We start from the raw sequence: 19,021 nt of genomic DNA on the forward strand, positions 1-19,021 counted from the left end.
ATTAAACACAGGAGAGCGTCGCTCAGATGCTGAACTCAAACCCTTCTGTAAGGGCTGACGTGCCCGCATGGGTTTCAGTGAGTGCACACCTTGCAGATAAAGTTGGGTTTTTTCCCCTCCCTGTGGACGCATTGGTCTGTTCTTCTTCATACCTTTTAATGGACAGTGTTGGCTGGATGAGTCATCTGCAGTCTCGATTTAAAAGCTGACAGACAGGGAAGGCTTGGGTTTTTTATTTTGGTTTTTAGTTGTGTTTATCTTGTTTCTTTTTCCTGGAGCAGTTTAAATGAGAGCTGGTTAGCTTTCTGATGCACAGTCTTGCAAGGCTGAAATAGTGCAATGCGGTCTTTTACTGGTGACCATCAGAACATGTTACAGCAAGGTTTGCAATATGAGCCTCACACGTCGATCTGTTGTCGTTGTAGGTCTGGCTGCATCTCCATTCCCTCTCAGGCTGTAGTAGTGTAACCTTTTCTTCTCAGTTCATAGGCCTTTTAATCTTTCTGTCCAAAGCCAGATGATGGGCTCTGTGAGAAGGTGAGCCTATCTCACCAGGCTTTTTTGTCTTGTAGTGATGTCCAGTGCTTTGGGAGGCGTTTATCTTCCCTAGCATAATTGTTCAGTTTCCTGTTTGTTTTCCAGTAGACCCTATGACTTAGTCCAGCAAGTGCCCTACCAACTGATTCATCTTCAGTACCTGTGATTGCAGAGTAACTTTGTACGGGTCACAGGTGATGCTGTCTTTTCCTGAGGTCTGTCACTTTGTTCTCTAGCTCCTAACCAAGTGATGTCTGAGTTGCTGTCAGTTCCCTAAAAGATCCCGTAGCTGATGGCTGCTACTTCTCCACATCCTACCACATCAAGATGGACAGTCACTGGATACAAGGGCATCTTACCCTGGGATGTCTTTGTAACTGATGCAAAGGCTTGAACAAGTTGTTCTTCTAGGAGCTTGCCCCTGGTACCTGGAAAATTTTCTAGGCTGTGTAACATGGATGCTCACAACATAATTCGATTAAGTTGTATTAAGCATTTCAAATCACAGAGTCTGTCTGAGTGGTGGTGGAAGCTCGTTACAGGCCTAGGTATTTGTAATTGTGTTTGAGGTGACAAACCCAGTGTAACTGAGAATGGTGTGAATATGCAGAGTGCCTGCAGCAGCTGCAAGCTGTGGACCACTCATCAGTGGAGAGTGAACGGAAATATCCAGTGGTGATGTTTAAAATCACTGTTATTAATAATCCATTTTTTCCTAATGTGAAGGAAGAGAGGGAGGACTGAGTGGGCTAATATTAGAAGTGTCCTATCTTCCCTGATTTCACCAGAAGTAAAAAGTCTCTCCCATAATCTAGGTGAGTGGAAGGCATCATTATTGTACCACTGCCCAGCAGAGTCTGTTTCCAGCCAGCCATCGTGCTGCTGTGTTTGATACGTGTTCCCTTCTATTAACACAGTAAAACACCCAAGCTTCTCTTCTCCACCCAGCCAACTCAGAAGTCTGTTTCCCTCAGTGAGACTTGTTTTAGAGTTCACAAATATTAAAACAAAACAAAACACACACAGAAAACCAAACCAAAAAACCAGCTCAGCTCAGCTGTGACCCAGCTGGACTCCAATGCTTGTGGTTTATATGTGTTCTGAAGAAAGGATAGCTCTGGTTTTGATTTTTTGTACATCTCTCTCTCCTCACCCAGCCTCCTCTTTTCTCCAAGTTTTGTATTAGTCACCACATAATGAGAGATCTGCAGGCAGCAGTACTTTAGGAGCAGTTTGTGGTTTTGTCTTGACTATGCCATTTTAAACAGTGAAACACACAATAAAACCAGCTTTAACCCTCCTGATACCTGGCCTTACCTGTCCCATAGGTGTCCATGTATATCATAATCTCATTGCATCTGAGTTCCTTCCCAATCGTGTTAACTGATGCGATAGTAATGTTTGCGTGTGTCTCGTGCTTTTTTCATAGTCTTCCCTTTGCCAGAGGAGAATGGAATACGTAAGGCAGCTGAGAGGAAGGGGGTTGGTAGGCTTTCTTTGTTGTTTTCATATCTATTTCCAATGAGGGGTGGCATAATGAAATTATCGCACTTCCATTTGGGACATGAAGAGTTAATATTTTAATAAGGAGAAATAAAAGGATTATTTGTTCTCCCCTGCTTCTACAAATCAAGATCCTGTGGCAATGAAAGCTGTGTGGTCACTAGATAGGTTAAATGATACACAGCAATCGACTGCAAGCCAGTGGTTGGTTAAACACAGCAATTCTCATGTTCTGCTTTCAGAGATCATTTCAGGTTTGAACCTGAACTCTGTATAACTTCCGTGAGAACTGTATGTATGTCAGTATGATTTTTCACAGGCCAGTCCTAAAATTCCTACAACATGATTTTAAAAATGAGTAGCAAATAACAGGAAGGTATGACCCCCAATTAGTCCTTTTCATTGCAAACGCAGACCATATGGAGAAATACAAGTGGGAGAAATGGATGCAGCAATTCGCAAAGATAAATAAGAGCCTCTGCTCAAAACAGAGGTTGTCAGTAAAAGCAGATTCCTAGCTCATTATATCATGAGCTGGGGGACCTGGTTCTGCCACAAGGAACTGAGAAGAGGTTTTGCCTTTGGCTTCATTTGCAGTAGAATTGGGAATTCTTTCACAGTGATATGCATAAAATGGGGTGAAGACTGGGAGATATTTCAGTTCTTTGGTTCATTTATATACTGACGTTATCTGTAACTTAGAAGGTGCTTATTGCAAGTTGCAGATTAGACACATGCTTGCATCATCTGGTTTTGCGATCTAGTCTGTCTGTCTGTCTTCTCCCTCCCCTGCTCCCTTCTCTTGACTCCACACCTGACCAGTGGGTGTTAGCAGATGGTACTCACCGAAGAGAAGACTCTGGGACAGCAGTACCCATAACTCTATCTCCTCCCCTTTCTTGCAGGTGTTGTGGAAGCGTGTCTGCTGCACATGCTGAAGCGCAGGGCTGCCGGCTTCCTGCGGACTGACAAGGTGGCTGCGCTGTTCACCAAAGTTGGCAAGACATATGCAGTAGCTGGAGATATATGCAAGAAAGTGCAGGAACTGCAGCAGCAGGTAGAAGGCAGGTGAGCCTGAGGTCTGTTTAGCAGCAAAATTCATACGATGTGTGCAGCATGGAGGGGATACAGAGACTGCCTGGTAAACGCAAAGAGGCCACATTCTTGGCCACATTTGTTAGAGCTTTGTCTCTTTAGTGTTTGTAACTTTAAGGCAAATGTTTTTGTTCGATCAAGCTGACAGCTAGCAAAGAGACAGAGGTTGGGAATTGGGTCTTTGGTGGTTTGTTTTGCTTCTCAGTGTAGCGGATCAGCACGTCCAGCCCACACAAAGCTATAAAAATGAATAATAACTGGTAATTTTAGAGAGTGCTCACAGTCAGGGTATGATGGACCAGTTTGGACTGTTGGTGAGAAGGGATGCGGGTGGCAAGAGGAACTGAAAAACAGACTTATTGGAAAAGCTGTTTTGGCATGTTCCTTGCCAAACCAATAACAGCAGATTTGTGGGTGTTATGGTAGAAATAGTTAAGTTAATGGATACAAAGAATGATAGGAAGAAAGGTGAAAGCAAGAAGTGGCGGTCAGTGGTGAGAGACTGGTAATAGGAAAGCAGGTAAGTACATGCTGGACTTGAGCACAACTGAATTTGTGCTGGAGTCAAGGACTTGAGATTGCTGAAAGTCCTAAACTTGCTAGTGGAAAGTAGTGCAATTCAAATTTTCCATGTGGTTCTTCTGACTGAATCATGGTGCATGAGCCTGTGGGATGAGCGTCTTATGTTGTAAACTCAGGCCAGGAGATTTTTAATTCCATTTACAGATGGCAGTGCAGTGGCACTGCTAAGCTTTAAGAGGTCTTTGCACATGGTGACAACTTTTAGCCTCTTGATCAACTTGCTGTTGAAGGCCTCTGTCAAGACAGCTTGACTTCAATTTGTGTTGCATTGAAGTCCTCAGTTATTGACAGTTGTTTAAAATAGCACTGATATTTCTGTGTAGTTTCTGGCACTTTATTAGACATCTAAATATCAGACTTTGGTATGTAGTTTTTAACAGGCTCCTCCTATTTTTGATATATTTTTCAATTGTGTGTCTACTGATATAGACTGGGGTTTTATTAATTTTAGGTTTTTTTAAATGTTGGGAAGAAGGATACTTTCTACTGAAAATGCCCTAGCCTTCCTCTGTGGTTAAGAGCCCACATGAACCCTGCTCTAACCACCAGAGACCTTTGGCTGTGTCCTCTAACAGAAAGGAGCAAATGAACTTAAATTCTGTGGTTTCTCCTGGAGAAATTTTGTGTGATTCTCAGCTATTAACAGCCACAAATTTTAAGTGTTGTAGAAAATATGCACAGCAAAGAGACTCTGTTAGGAAATACTGTAGGGGGTGAAGTTGCTGCTTTGAATGTAGAAAATGAGGCACAAGTGCTGTAGCAGTCTAATTGCTCCTGAGGCTGTGGCTTAAGAAAGCCCCTGTTTAGGATGCAATTAAACACATTTGAATTCCTCTGATGTTAGTGCTGTTGTGTATTTCTTGACTTGGGATCATCACTGCATGTGTGTTTCCTTGCAGAGGTTCTGTCATGGCCTAAATGGAGGACTAGGGACTTTGTAAATGTGGAGGATTACAGATCTCACTCAAGACAGCACCCAGCTATTGTATTTAGTCTTTGTAACGGAACACTTTCCTGAAAGGGGACCTGAGTGCTGACAAAGAACAAGATTATTTGAGAACATGCATTTTCTAGTGCAGATTGTTGAAGACATCAGGGTTTCTCTTTTCATTAGGACAAAATTGAACTTTCTTTTCTGCTATTTTAAGGAGCAAATTTTCTGGGAAAGAAATTGAGAGGGTTAGTCTTCCAATGCCAGCCCTATGTAGTGTATGGAGAGCCAAGGCAAACGTGCAGTACCGTGCAAAAGTAGGAAAGTCTCCCAGTGCTCAGCTCTCTAGTGTACCTTTCTCCTGCAGCTGCATTATGTTGCCTGATGCAGGAGCATGGATCCATCACAAGATGTCATCATGTGCTGTGGCAGGGCTGGCATAGCTTCACCACCTGCTACGCTGTGGACACGTAGCTTACTTGCATTATGTACTTTAGGAGGAGAGGATTTGGGGCAGTGCCCCACCTATGCTGTCGTGGGAGACTCCACGTGGCTGGTACCACCCTATAAAATTGTGCATTGTGACTTGTTGCTGCGTGTTAGGTATTCAGTGTAGAGCAGTCTTGTCATCTTGTCTTACATAATGAATGCTGCAGGCAAAGGTAGTGGGAAGGGAGGAAGGGAACACGAACTGACATTTCAGCTACTTTGCTAGGCAGCAGGAAAGAGACATGGAGAGAGCAAACCCATTTTCCCTTTTGTGGGTCACCTTTTAGGAACTGGAAAGCTCTAGGCAGCACATTCAGCTTCAGAATCAGTCTCTGGTTCCAAATCTGTTCAGGCCATTAATTATCTCAACAGTGACAAGTGGTAATTTGTGTCAGTGCCACCAAAGAAGTGAAGGGAGCATTGTTGTCTACATGAACATGTATTCTGGACACCAGTACTCAATGGATGCTCGCTGTGGCACGACACCCAGCATGGATAAGAGTGTTGTGCTGAGAAGGCACAAAACTGCTCCTTGGCATGATGCAAATTTCAGCTTCAACCACGTGAAGCTGTGCAGTGGCATAGGACACATAGCATACTGGGGTCTACAGAGAAAACTACCATTCTGTTTATGTGGCAAAACACCATCCCACAGCGTGCCTGGGGCACAACATGCCACCGTCCCTCATTGGACTGGGATCAAGTAGGTTCTCTGGGAAGCAGAGAGCTCCACAGAAAGGAACGACAACTTCCCGCGTGGTTCAGAGACCACCATGCTGAGCAGCCCCCGCATTCTTGTTTACAGCCGCACTTGGGAAGTGATTCTGCTTTGTATAGCCAGCTTGCCAACCTGCCACTAAAAGGCAGCATTAAGCTCCCCGTTTGTGAGGTGGACCTGTTGCTGTGCTGGCTTATGCTGTAGGAACAAGCAGGGGGTCTTGGCTGTAAGCAAGCTCCCAGCTGGCTTTGGATGCTCATTTGCTATAGTTCTAGTTTCTCAGTTTGATGTTGCTTATCTCTTAGTTGTCTTGTTGTCATTCTGTAGGTGGTAGGAGATAGGATCTCACTGCCAAGACACTAGCACAGACTGTGCTATACCTATATATGGTACTTTACAGAAGAGAATGAAAAGATGGGCCTGTGCCCAAGGACTGCCTGATGATGATATGACAGGAGGTCTGTGGAAAAGCTCTGCCTTTGTTATCTCAAATCCTGCTCCATGTTTCTGGTTTAAGGGGGGATATTTCATGCTGAAACAGCTGTGTGTCTTCTTGGGGTTGTGGCTAGCTTCCCCCAGAGACAGCTGGGAGACAAGAATATTCTTTTTACCATCCTCCCTGTGGCATTTCCAACTAAGTGTGAAGCTGTTTGATAAGAAGCAAACTTATGTTCATCAGGGGTGACTTACTTTCTGTTACACTTTGCTCTTCCCCCCTCCCCCCATTCTTTTGGGGTGTATGGTCTGCAGTGGGTTTACAGCCTGTTCCTTTCAGCCTAGTATGTGGGAGTTTTGGAGGAGCTCAAATATTGGGCTTTTCCTAAAGCTCCAGAAGCAGAGAAGGTGTTTTTGTTAGGTGTCTACCTAGCCCGAGATACCTAATACAGACCTGTTTGGGGGATTTCTTAGAGCTTGTTTAGGATCTGTCTGTGAATTAGATAATCCTTACAGACTTATCCTATTCACAACTCAGAACCGAGACATCAGAAATCGTTAGTAAAGAGCCATGATTTTTAGAAAAACCCTGAGGATGGACTGACTAAACCTCCGCACCCCAGAGGTAGTGAGGGCTAACACAGTAATGTAGACAGCTAGTATACAAATAGGCGTTTGTCAGGTACATGCTGTGTATTCCGACACCTCTCCACGTGGTCTCTCCCTGGAGAGCTTTCTGTGAGGAGAGCCTGAATTCTGACTACTTTTACTTTATCTACTTTTGCAGGAAAAATCAGCCCAATGGACAGGAGCCCCTCAAGAGGCAGGGATCTACCACAAGCAAAACACCTGTCCTGACACCTCAGGCCATCAAACATATATGGGTTCGGACAGCATTGATTGAGAAAGTGCTCGACAAGATTGTGCAGTATATTGTTGATAACTGCAGGTAAGGAAAGAACCAGAATCACAGGGATTTGTTGGACTGATGTGTTTAGGTATCTGCAACAAGGGATTTAATCAAAAGTTATCTTCAGGCTTCTGCGATGCAAACTTCTGGTGGGAAGAAAACCAGCTACACAGACATTTAGAAGAAATTGTGCTTTTCTTTTGAATCAGAGATGTTTCAGACTTACAGAAAATGTTAACAGTCGTAGAGCTTTCCAGAAGTCAGCTTAAAAAAACCTAACTTGCAGTTTATTAAGGACTTATTTTATTTTTTTATAAAGTTGGCAATATTGAACAGTGCTACCGTAAAGAGTAATGCATTCAGAAGCACATGAGGCCCTGATCCTTTCTGCTCACTTAAGCACCTTGGGTTTCAGTAGATATTAGATGCCCAAATTCTAATGAGGCCTAGACCTCAGCAACTTACTGGAATAGGAATGTCTTCTAATAGGTCAGGAGTGCTTAATTCACTTATATTAGTTAAAACTAATCCTTTGGAATTTTAGGATGTCAGGGAAGAAAATGCCATTTGTCGATAAAAGAAGAGGAAATGAGTTTACAACAGGAGAATTTAATAATATAAACCCTCAGGGCTGTGAAAAAGGTGTTTTAATCATGTTTCCTTTTTAGAAAATTCAAGTTTTGTGTAAAGTGTATCTTCCCTTGCAAAACCAGAGAAGAGCCTCAGTGCTTTATAGATGTAATCCACAGGGACTCTTTAAGATGAAAAGACAAGTGTTCTTTTTTCTATGACATATTCTGTCATCATCAAGAGGTCGTTCTTAACTCTACCCTTTGTGCCTTCCCACCCTCCCATAACTGATAAAGAAGAATCAAGGGGCACACTGGGGACAATTTCCCACAAGAAAAGAAAGGTAGCAACCCTAAAGCTAGATATGGTCCCAGGAAAGTACATCTGTACCCGCTGCCATTGCAGTTTGTTCACCGTGGTGCTCTTGTAATTCTGCACTGGGGGCCCACATTCTTGGCGGCCCAAAGCTCATGACTCTGAGCAAGGAAGAGAGCTAGGGCACAGGAACTTATTCTTACAGCATTTTCCAAGTTCACATTACTGTTTTCCTTGTCATCAGATTTATTTTCATGATCTATTTTGCCACTAAAAAAGAAAGAGAATGGAAGAAAGGTCTTTGTGCTGTTCAAAGCAAACTGTTGCTCTGGGATATCTAATGCCAGCTTGTTGTAAGAGCTGTGTGCAAAAGAGGCAGTGGGAGGGTTGGCTGTGTCCCAGAGACAGTTAATGAAAGCATTTTAATCCAGTGTATCAATATGTCAGCTGATACATGGATACAAGGATTTTTTTTTACTTTTTCCACATAATTCACCTTGAGACATGACAAGAGAGTTCAGTCTCAATACTTGTATTGTAGATGTTCATCTTACTGCCTTCTCCATCCATTCAAATGAGTTAGGATCAGGTCCTTAATTGCAGGTGTGTGATTTTGAGAGCATGACTTGGTGAATAAAACAAACCTCTTCATAAGGGATGTTCTCATGCATTTTTGTGACATTACTGCCCAAATGCTCCACGTTTAAGTCCTTCAGCTCTTCTGTTCTTGAAGGAGAGAAGATGGTTTAGAGTTTGAGCCCCATCTAGTGGAAGAGACAGCAGAGGATAACGACAGTTCAAGAAATTTGGGTGGTTTGAGTTTTCGGCTCTGTGGTTTTATAAGTCAGCATTGCCTGCTGTGATGGGAAGACTTTGGGGTCATTGCAAGAGCTACTATTTGTAGTAGTTCATTGTTCTTGACAGTGTTTCAAGCTGATTCCTCACAGATGGTAGAGCTGTTTAAGCATGTGTGGATCTCTTGGTCTCTGTGGTAAACTGACAAAATTGCTTGCAGAGAGTTATTGTTTGTCTCCATATTGCATTAGTGCCCAAAGCCCCAAAACAAATATACTGGATGAACACGTATAGCAAAAGGCAAGCTCCTGCCTCTCAAGAGCTCATCTCAAAAATAGATGAGGCAGAATGAGCATACTGAGAGGAGGTGACTTGCCTGAGATTACACAGCTAATCAGGGGCAGAATATGGATCCAAAGTAGGGGTGTTGGTTATCTTGTTAACTATAGAAGTCTGGAGTGCAGGTTTATTGAACTGGTTGTTCTAGGCTCCCTTTATGCTCCATGGAGATCTAATGTTATTGATATAGTTCAGGAAATTATCTAATTCTAAAGCAGATGTCTAAAATAGGACAAATTAATTTCTCTATAGCTTTCTTACAAAACAAGTTAAAAAAAATATAAAAATAGGTAAGGACACACCATGTTGTAAAAGCTGTCTTCACCTGCAAACCCAGCACAACATTTCTTCTTTATGAGATCAGTAGGTGAGCCTGTCAAGCTGCATTAGAGCTTTTAGAGGAGATGTATTCATCGGTGATGGTCTAGGTAATCCTAGCAACTGCTTTTCCTCAACCTGTCAAGTTCAGAAAATATATGGGGTTTGGATCCTTTTAGTCTTGTCTCTGGCTGTATAGGTACACAGTTTTCCCATTTGCCCATTGTGCGAGAGAATGATCTTGCCTGACCAACCTGATCTCCTCCTATGACAGGGTGACCCACCTAGTGGATGAGGGAAAGGCTGTGGATGTTGTCTACCTGGACTTCAGTAAAGTCTTCCGTACTGTCTCCCACAGTATCCTCCTAGAGAAGCTGGCGGCTCTTGGCTTGGACGGGGGTACTCTTTGCTGGGTAAAAAAACTGGCTGGATGGCCGAGCCCAGAGAGTTGTGGTGAACAGAGCTAAATCCCGTTGGCAGCTGGTCACAAGCGGTGTTCCCCAGGGCTCAGTGTTGGGGCCAGTCTTGTTTAATATCTTTATCAATGATCTGGATGAGGGGATCGAGTGCACTCTCAGTAAGTTTGCAGATGACACCAAGTTGGGCAGGAGTGTCGATCTGCTTGAGGGTAGGAAAGCTCTGCAGAGGGACCAGGACAGACTCGATTGATGGGCCAAGGTCAACTGTATGAGGTTCAACAAGGCCAAGTGCTGGGTCCTGCACTTGGGTCACAACAACCCCATGCAACGCCACAGGCTTGGGGAAGAGTGGCTGGAAAGTGCCTGGCGGAGAAGGCCCTCGGGGTGCTGGGTGACAGCCGGCTGGGCATGAGCCAGCAGTATGCCCGGGTGGCCAAGGAGGCCACCAGCCCCCGGGCTTGTGTCAGCACTGGTGTGGCCAGCAGGAGCAGGGCAGGGATGGGGCCCATGTGCTCAGCACTGGTGAGGCCCCACCTCGAATGCTTGGCTCAGGTTTGGGCCCCTCAGGACAAGAAGGACATTGAGTTGCTGGAGAGTGTCCAGAGAAGGGCAACGAAGCTGGGGAAGGGTCTGGAGAGCAGGTCTTACGAGGAGCGGCTGAGGGAGGTGGGGTTGTTTAGCCTGGAAAGAGGAGGCTGAGGGGAGACCTTATCGCTCTCTACAGCTACCTGAAAGGAGGTTGTAGTGAGGTGGGGGTTGGTCTCTTCTCCCAAGTAACAAGCGATAGGACAAGAGGAAGCAGCTTCAAGCTGCATCAGGGGAGGTTTAGATTGGATATTAGGAAAAATGTCTTTACTGCAAGAGTGGTCAGACATTGGAACAGGCTGCCCAGAGAGGTGGTGGAGTCACCATCCCTGGAGATATTTAAAAGACATGTAGATGTGGCACGTCAGGGCATGGTTTAGGAGACATGGTAGTGTTGGTTTGATGGTTGAACTTGATGATCCTAGAGGTCTTTTCCAACCTTAATGATTCTATGAAAATTCTGTTGCTGGAATTTTTGTGTGGGAACTGTAACTAAAATCAAGCTTTGAAAATGTGTTCTGCTTCAGTATATGCACAGCACTCCAGATCTACAGCCTAGGTCCTGTTTTCAGCCTTGATAAAACTCCTAGAACCTTAAACTCTTAAATTTTCCCTTTTATATAGGTAATTTTGTCTGAATTTGGAAATGAGTGTTTGGCCTCAGTTTTTATTAAGTATGAAGTCTGACCTGGAATGTGACTTCAGCAGTCACGCTTCCCCCTGCACACACAGTTGACTTCCGCTGGATTACTGGTTGGGCCACAGCAAATGCTGAAGGAATTGTCAGGTTAATAGCAGCCGGTCTAGGTTCTCTGCCCATATGTCTCTTGCTGCTTCCTTTGGCATACTTTCTGGTAAGCAGTAATGTGTGATATTTTTTAAGTCAATGAACTCAGGCTACTAGGAGACGTAAGAGCTTTTAAAAGTAACAGCCAGTATTTTTAACTGGACCCTGATCTTCTATTCCTAGTAAATATTATGAAAAAGAAGCTTTACTGGCAGATCCTGTTTGCGGCCCAATACTAGCTTCTCTCCTAGGTAAGTTCTTGTAAAGTTACTTCTTATGCTAAAGAAAATAAATTGTTTCTTAACACATTTTGTGTCACAATAGTGTTACAAGCAGTGACTTTTCTTTCTAGCATACGGTTTAACTATTTGTAATAGAGCAACATAGAAGATTATGGTTTGTTGCTTATGAGACCTGTAGAGACCAGTCATCTGGTTTTATTATTGGTTGGATCAGAGAACAAGATGGGAATGGCTTTTTACTGAATTTTTGCTAGCATATTGTAACCACTAATGCTGCTATGGCAGGGTATTGTGTCCCACAGGAATATTTTTATGCAGCCCTAAATAATAGGACCTGATATGTTATGTGTATTGGCTGTATTACGGACTGATCCTGTAGGATCATTAAGAGATTGTTAATATTCACTTGGCTTGTGAAGTAGTACCTGGCCAGCAGGATAAGACTGTTTCTGGACAGACTCAGAAGGTTTCTCTTTTGGGCTCTTTTCTTAGTTGGACCATGTGCTCTGGAGTACACCAAGCTAAAAACAGCTGATCACTACTGGACAGACCCTTCAGCTGATGAGCTTGTTCAGCGACACCGGATTCATGGAGTACACGGCCGCCAAGACTCTCCTTCAAAGCGCCCAGCCCTGGGAGTAGGTATTTACTGTGTAGCTATTCCTGAGTTAAGGCACAGCTTGACAATAAAAGTGACCAGAGGAGGGAGAGATCTAAATTTAGAACAACCTTTCTTTTCTCTTTTTTAATGGAGCCTTTATTACAGATTATAGAAGGCCATTTGGGCCCAGATGTCCTCTTTATCTACAGACAAGTTTGAGATCCAGGACTAAATTCTGTGGCTTTTGACACTTGGATCAGACCAGGTAGTTCACAAGAAATTATGAGCTGCCTTGGTCAAGGTGGAGTAAGAGCCCAGATCATTTCTCTGCAAGGTCTTGCTCCAGAAAGAAGTTCCGCTCTACAGAGATGGGTCTAAATGGAACGGTTCCTGTTTTATTGGCCTGCTGGTACAGTCATTCCCGTCCTACCTGATCTCTCTTGACTATGTTTGTCTGTGTGCTAGATCCGGAAACGCCATTCAAGTGGGAGCACGTCAGAAGATCGCTTTGCTGCTTCTGCAAGAGAGTATGTGGAGTCTTTGCACCAGAATTCCCGAACACACCTCTTGTATGGGAAAAACAATGTCTTAGTCCAGCCGGTGAGTACATTGAGTTTTGGGCCAATACGCACAGCTGCTGCCTGGCTGTGACTTGAGAAGTCAGTAGAATAGGTATGAATATAACCTAGGCTTGTCAAGTACTTGCTTAACGTCTTGTCCTCAGAACAGTGCTGCCTTCCCACTTGACTCTGTTACGCTGAGGTAGATTAAGAGGTGATGAATGCTTTCACTGCCTGACCAATGCAAACTGTGAAGTGGGCATATAGGTAGGAACAGACATACTGGACTGTATTTCATAAACCCAGTGACTGTACTGTGTTTTTTTTCCCCCTCTTTCTAATAGCAGTATTAAATACCAGTACTTTTGGTGTTAAGGTTTCCCTCAGAGGTTCCTAGATCATGCACTGCTCTGGATCCTGTGGGGCGCAGGAAGACTGGAACATGACAGTTACAGTTGTGCACTTAAGTCACCTGGATTGTCTGTTTCTTGCTTCTGTGAACAGAAGGACGACTTGGAGGCAATTCCTGGGTATCTCTCCCTTCATCAGTCAGCAGATAGTTTGACTTTAAAATGGACCCCAAATCAGCTGATGAATGGAACCCTTGGAGATTCAGAGCTGGAGAAAAGGTAGTCATTGCATTCAGGAAAAGATGGGAAGAATTCATGATGTTTATTTCTTGTATACTTGGCAATATGACATAACTGTAACAAGGCTGATTTAATTGAAGGACTTCCGAATAGTGCATAAGTTGAGGTGTCAGGCAGCTTGGGTTCTGTTTCTGTTTTGCCACAGATTATGCAACTTTCCAAAGGTCCTGCAGTGCATGTAGTTATAAGGCCTTTTCAAAAGGAAAACAAAAGCCCACTTTTCCAGGTGTTTGGGAGAAAAGGCTTAACACTACCTCACATCGTTACAATTCTAGTACCTCCCTTTGGAGGGTTACAAATCACTTGGCAAGCACGGCTAATTTCAACCTCAAAAAAGAGACCTGCAGTGTCATCGTCTTTTGAGAGATCAGTGATTAATCTAATTTGGCATTCTGCTTCAGTGAAAAGACAGGTGAAGTCTTGAACCAGGCAGGTATGTCTCCTCAGGTTCCTTCAACCCCAGAACAGTGCTCTCGAATGCTTAATCCACTCCATTCTTTTTCGAAAACTTCATGTGTATTTTTCATAGAACATTAATGAAGCCTTCTACCCTTGTTTTTATTGCTAAACTCTGTCGAAATTATTCTCAGAAAAGTTTGGAGCTGTTTACAGTGTTTAATCCGTAAGCTTGAGTCCCTTTGGATTTACATACTGCTGCCTATAAATCATATGTGCAAGACAGAACTGAACCCAGCTGTCCTGAAACCCAGCTACGTGACCATCATGAAGTCTGTGCCCCCAGGCGTTTTAATCTTAGCCAGAGCATTGTTCTAACCTGGTATGGGGCACTGGGGGGGCAGGGGAGGTGAAGAGGGAAAGGGAGGTTATGGAGAGGCTAGTGCCAGATATATCCGCTGTGGAGAACTAGTTTCTTTGACTTTTACTGACTATTAACGTACCTTAATTGACCAAATTTAATAAGCAGTTATTAACTTAGCAAAGTCTTTTTACTGGGTGCTTGGAACCGCAAGCACTCCTGGATATGGGAAAAAAAAATGTTTCCTGCACTTTTTCCTTCCCTATTAGTGTTTACTGGGACTACGCATTAATAGTGCCACTCAGCCAGATCGTCTGCATTCACTGCCATCAGCAACGTAAGCATAAACCTTCTTCTCATGGGGGTGCTCCCAAAGCCCCTTTCTGCCAGGTGAATGTTATTGCTGCTAATGCTGCTACCATTTTATATGGTGCCTGTTAGGGGTTTATTGCAAAAGGAGGCAGACCATTTTTCTTCTTCAGATGTCTTCACTGAAAGGCCTGGTAAGAACTAAGCCTAACACTGCTCCAGTTGTCAATTGCTTTCTATGTTCTTAGTTTTTCCTGTGTGCTTTGTTTTTTCTGAGTCATCTGTGCAGAACAGCACTTATTAAACAGCAGGTATTAAACATAGAACCTTTGGCTCTATTAAGCATGAACCTCCATCCATTGACCATTACAAGAAAGGAAGAGGAGGGGAAAGCAGGTCTCTCAGCAACGTCTGTAGTGGGTGGGATCATCAACCTGTAGAAAGGGAGTGTGTGTAGCCAGAGCCACCTTCCGCCACCCCCTGACCATCCAGTTCTAAGTAGCCCATTCTGCTCAATGTCGGGAGAGGAATTTGGAACGAAACATCTCTCCCACTGCTTTTCCTTACCGCAAGCCTTAAGACAAAATCACAGAGGCCAGACAAGGAACATCTAGAAATTTTATTTGGAGTCAGATTTGCATTACGGTTGGATTAAAGGGCCTTCTGAACTAGGAGTCTGTTTTAGAAGACAGTTTATGTATATTGCTTTAAAATATGTAAGTAGGAGAGCCACTTGAATGATCACTTTTATTCCCTCAGTGTCATTAACACTTCTAACTTGTTATGGACATAGGGGTATGAGGGCTAAAACCTAGAATCCTAGCTGGTAGAGGATGACAGTAGTGACGCTACTTCAGGTCCATTTCCTCGCTTCAGTCAGCTTTTCCAGCACACTTTGTGCGTGTCCAGTATTCCACTAACTGGTCGGATGCATCACCACTCTGCTTTGTGGCAGTTCCTTAGGAAAAGGGGAATTCAATGACAGATGTGAAACATGACAGCCTTTGTTGTTCTTCACTGAGAAAGCTGTTTCAGTGCAAGTGCCAGGCGTGTACACAACATGATTTCTGTTGTTTGCACAAGATGACAGACGCTTGGTGGTCCTGCCACGACACCTAGCTACCAGACTGGAGCTTGCACAGCCATGTTGCAGGACACATCCTGCTCTTAGAGACCTCCAGCTTTACCCAGGTGGCTCCGGATGCCTGATTCATTCAGTTTTGGAAAAGGAAATTAAGAACCTAATTCACTTATATTCTTCTGAAAATTGTACGAGGTGCAGATTATTACGCTTAAAAGAGCCCAGGGTGGTTTTCCTTATTTGTGCTAAATTTCTAGTGACAGTGAAGATAGATGAGAAAAAATTACAACAGGGAATGTGACCTGCTGAATTTCACAAGAATAAAGCTGACAGCCTCTGGTTATATCCATTAGGTTGGTTTTCATTCTAAACTGTGTGTCCTGTGTCAAGTTATGTCATACACCAGAGACTTAAGTTATTCCTTTATTATTTATTTTATTAGTGTTCCAAATAACTTAAAATGTTCCTGCATGAGGCCTGTCATAGTTTGTTTGTATGTTGAGCTTCTTTAGGACTAAAGGACTGAGATCATCCCTAGGTTGCACTGTGACTTACAGAGGTTCATTTATCTACTTAGAGATGACCACAAATGAAATTTACTTAGAAGGTAAGAGCAAAAATTAGAGGTTCCGATGTAACAGTGTGGACTCCCCTTGTCCTCCTTTGCAGCAGAAAACAGATGGACACTAGTTTTGGTGAGTCAGGATGGAACTCAGAGACCCCCACTGCACTTCCCCCAAGGAGGTCACCTCCTCGCATTTCTCTCCTGTCTGGAAAATGGTCTTCTGCCTCGTGGTCAGCTGGAACCACCGCTTTGGTCCCAGCAGGGCAAGGTACTGCCTTTTCTGATGAGCTGCTTGTAGTGGGTCAGGCTGATCTTAACATCTTTGTTCAATCAGCATCCTGCCCCACAGAGTCTGGGCATTGATTTCCAGCTGCTTTATAGTAAAGAGGGAAGCAAAATAACTCCACTTAGTCCAATTTGATTCTTACAAAGATAGTCTATAAAAATAGTTCATACCTTTGTTGCCCCATTGGGTAACGAACTGCAGTTTGCTATTGTATCAAAATATGAACCCAAATGATAGGGACCGAGACTCAAATGGACTCAGACATGCTGTCAGAGGCTTGGATTATTGAAGAAACTGGTGCCCAACTCCCATGGATTACAAGAAAAAGCTGTGTTTTAAGTACACAGAAAAGTTGTGTTAAGTACCCCTAAACCACCTGCTATATATGACTCTACTGTTGTTTTCTCCCTCACCTCCTTCCAACATCAAAAGTTTAAGATCTAAGATGCCAAAGGTCTGAAGTACTTAGTTTGTTGTGCTCTGCTAGTCATTCATAGCTGAATGTGTGGAATCATTATTTTCTCCAGGGTAAGGTATTTCCAAAGCTTCGAAAACGGAACAGCAACAAATCAGTGGACCTAGAGGAAATGCCAGCTGAAGACACTTCTACAGACTATGTGTTCAGAATTATCTATCCAGGACACAAGCATGATAACAGTAAGTGCCTTTGTTCTGCTTTGTTAAAAACAAACAAACAAACAAAAAAACAAACCAAAAACCTAAGAAAACCTTGAAGTAATATCCTGGGAAGTGACTGAAGGTAACAGACAAGCCAGGGTTTTGGGCAGGGGATGAAACCTATCACAAAATTTCATTGTGTGATAATTGTGATCAACAGGTACAGCTTACTGTAGGTTTCCTTAATGCAGTGAAACTTGTTATCTTGGTGGAAATGCAGTTGAGGTGGGAATCTTATTTATATTTACTCTGTGCTTTGCAGAGGAAGTTTTCAAAATACTCCCCTGGGCTTGCAAACTGAGACTAAAAGCAAAAAGATTGCTTGACTAGCCAAGAGCAGTTTTGCTCCTGAAGTGAGGATATTTTTATTGGCCACACTGCTTGCTCATAATGTTGTTATTAGAAAAAAAATACATAAACTCTACTCTTAAAGTACCCCAAGAACTCCCTGGGCTAAGTTTTCCTGGCTTGAAAGCAAGAACTTAACAATGGATAAAATAAATGCCCTTCCAAGGAAACTAAATGAATTCCCAAGCACCAAACCACCTCATGTCATCAGTGAATACAAATTCCTTACATGCAAGAAAGCACTTGAGCCAGTTCTCAAACAGCATGTTCAGTTTTATTCCCCTTGGCAAAGAAGCAAGAATTTCCCAGGAAGATCAGACCCTAAAGTTTACAGGGGATTTGGATTTACTGCTCATATTGGGACTTACTGCAGCTGAAAAAGCAGAAATCTCAACTGAACCCTCCTCACCCCAGGGGACCGTACCACAATGGTGGCCATGCTTTATTAGGGCTTCTGGATTTGCACAGGTAAGTTCATGCACACACCAGCAAAAGCATGTTCTGCCTTTGCCTGACTCAAGGGGACTGCAGATTCTGTGGGCACATTCAGCACAGACCTGCCTGCTGAGAGCAAGAGGGAGAGAGCTGGCTCCTGCCTCGGGCTTCCTTAGGAGGAGGCCTGTACCTTGCATGTTTGCAGTGCCGGACAGAGCTGGGGAGCAGAATGTCTGCTGTCCAGATGCATCTGGCACAGGTTTCAGAGTGGAAAAGAGGCCGCAGCATATTGATAAGGGCACGTTGAAGGAGAGAAGCTAGTTGGAGCCTAGGATTCCCATGGAGTTTTGCTAAAAAGCATACTCACCTACTGCAGGCTGGCACTGGGACCTTTCTCCATTGCTGCGATGCGACATGTGTGCTCTGGGAACACAGCCTGAGCACAGTCAAAAGCTGGCCTGTGTTTGGTGGAGCATGCTTTTTTTCTGTAAGAAACTAATTTTTCGTACCCATTTACAGGAGCTTGTGCCTTCAAGAAGAGGGCAGGATTCAAGTCCTTTGTCTTTGCTGAACATGTCCTTTTGAGCTTTCCCGCAGAATCAAGTTCTCTTTTCTTATGCTCCTCTTTCACTTATTTTCTTTGAGCAGTAACTATTAACTACCACCACTTAGCTGCCAGCCGCTCTGCATCTGTTGACGATGATGAGGAGGAGGAAGATAAGCTACACGCAATGCTATCAATGATCTGCTCTCGGAACCTCACAGCTCCTAATAGGATGAAAGGTTTTTATCCTCCTCCCCCTGTGTCCCAGAGCTCTATTGCAGCTCGTTCCACTGATGCATACAACAGTGTTGGCATTATTGTAGGGAAAACCATTTCACTCATGCCATGAGATCTGGAGATGAAGCTGACTGTGCAGGGAGGCTGGGAGTATGCTCGCAACCTATGGGAAGTCGAAACACCACCACCTTCCCTCTCCTTTGAGCATGTGCTGCTGAACAGACAAACCTTTTCTTCCAGAGGCTTCCAGCCCCAGCTTCATAAAAGTTGGATGCTAGAGCATGTTCTCGCAAGAGAAGGAGGGAGTATAGCAGGCCTTTGTATTTTCCCTCCATGAGTTAGTCGTGTACAGCGTGACAGACTGGGGAGGGCAGCCTCATATAGGAAGGATGAGAGGTGA

At 43.8% G+C, this 19,021-nt stretch overlaps 1 protein-coding gene across 23 annotated transcripts in view; it reads left to right on the forward strand.

Moving 5' to 3' along the window:
* The window catches only part of SGSM2 (small G protein signaling modulator 2), a 72,562-nt gene that overhangs the window by 33,090 nt on the left and 20,451 nt on the right, over positions 1-19,021 (forward strand). For 7 of the 23 annotated variants that reach the window (XR_012663564.1, XR_012663565.1, XM_075112716.1 and 4 more), the window contains exons 3-12: positions 2,946-3,108; positions 7,078-7,239; positions 11,512-11,579; positions 12,063-12,208; positions 12,637-12,771; positions 13,236-13,360; positions 14,408-14,475; positions 16,198-16,361; positions 16,907-17,036; positions 18,489-18,623. Coding sequence is in view for 20 of the 23 variants with exons in the window: in XM_075112716.1 (XP_074968817.1) it covers positions 2,946-3,108; positions 7,078-7,239; positions 11,512-11,579; positions 12,063-12,208; positions 12,637-12,771; positions 13,236-13,360; positions 14,408-14,475; positions 16,198-16,361; positions 16,907-17,036; positions 18,489-18,623 (1,296 nt within the window). In the remaining 3 variants the exon portion in view is untranslated. The remainder of the gene's footprint in view (positions 1-2,945; positions 3,109-7,077; positions 7,240-11,511; positions 11,580-12,062; positions 12,209-12,636; positions 12,772-13,235; positions 13,361-14,407; positions 14,476-16,197; positions 16,362-16,906; positions 17,037-18,488; positions 18,624-19,021) is intronic. The other 16 variants (XM_075112723.1, XM_075112731.1, XM_075112733.1 and 13 more) reach the window with 3 other exon arrangements.

Source organism: Phalacrocorax aristotelis, chromosome 18 (assembly GCF_949628215.1).
Source record: "Phalacrocorax aristotelis chromosome 18, bGulAri2.1, whole genome shotgun sequence".
NCBI lineage: Eukaryota > Metazoa > Chordata > Aves > Suliformes > Phalacrocoracidae > Phalacrocorax > Phalacrocorax aristotelis.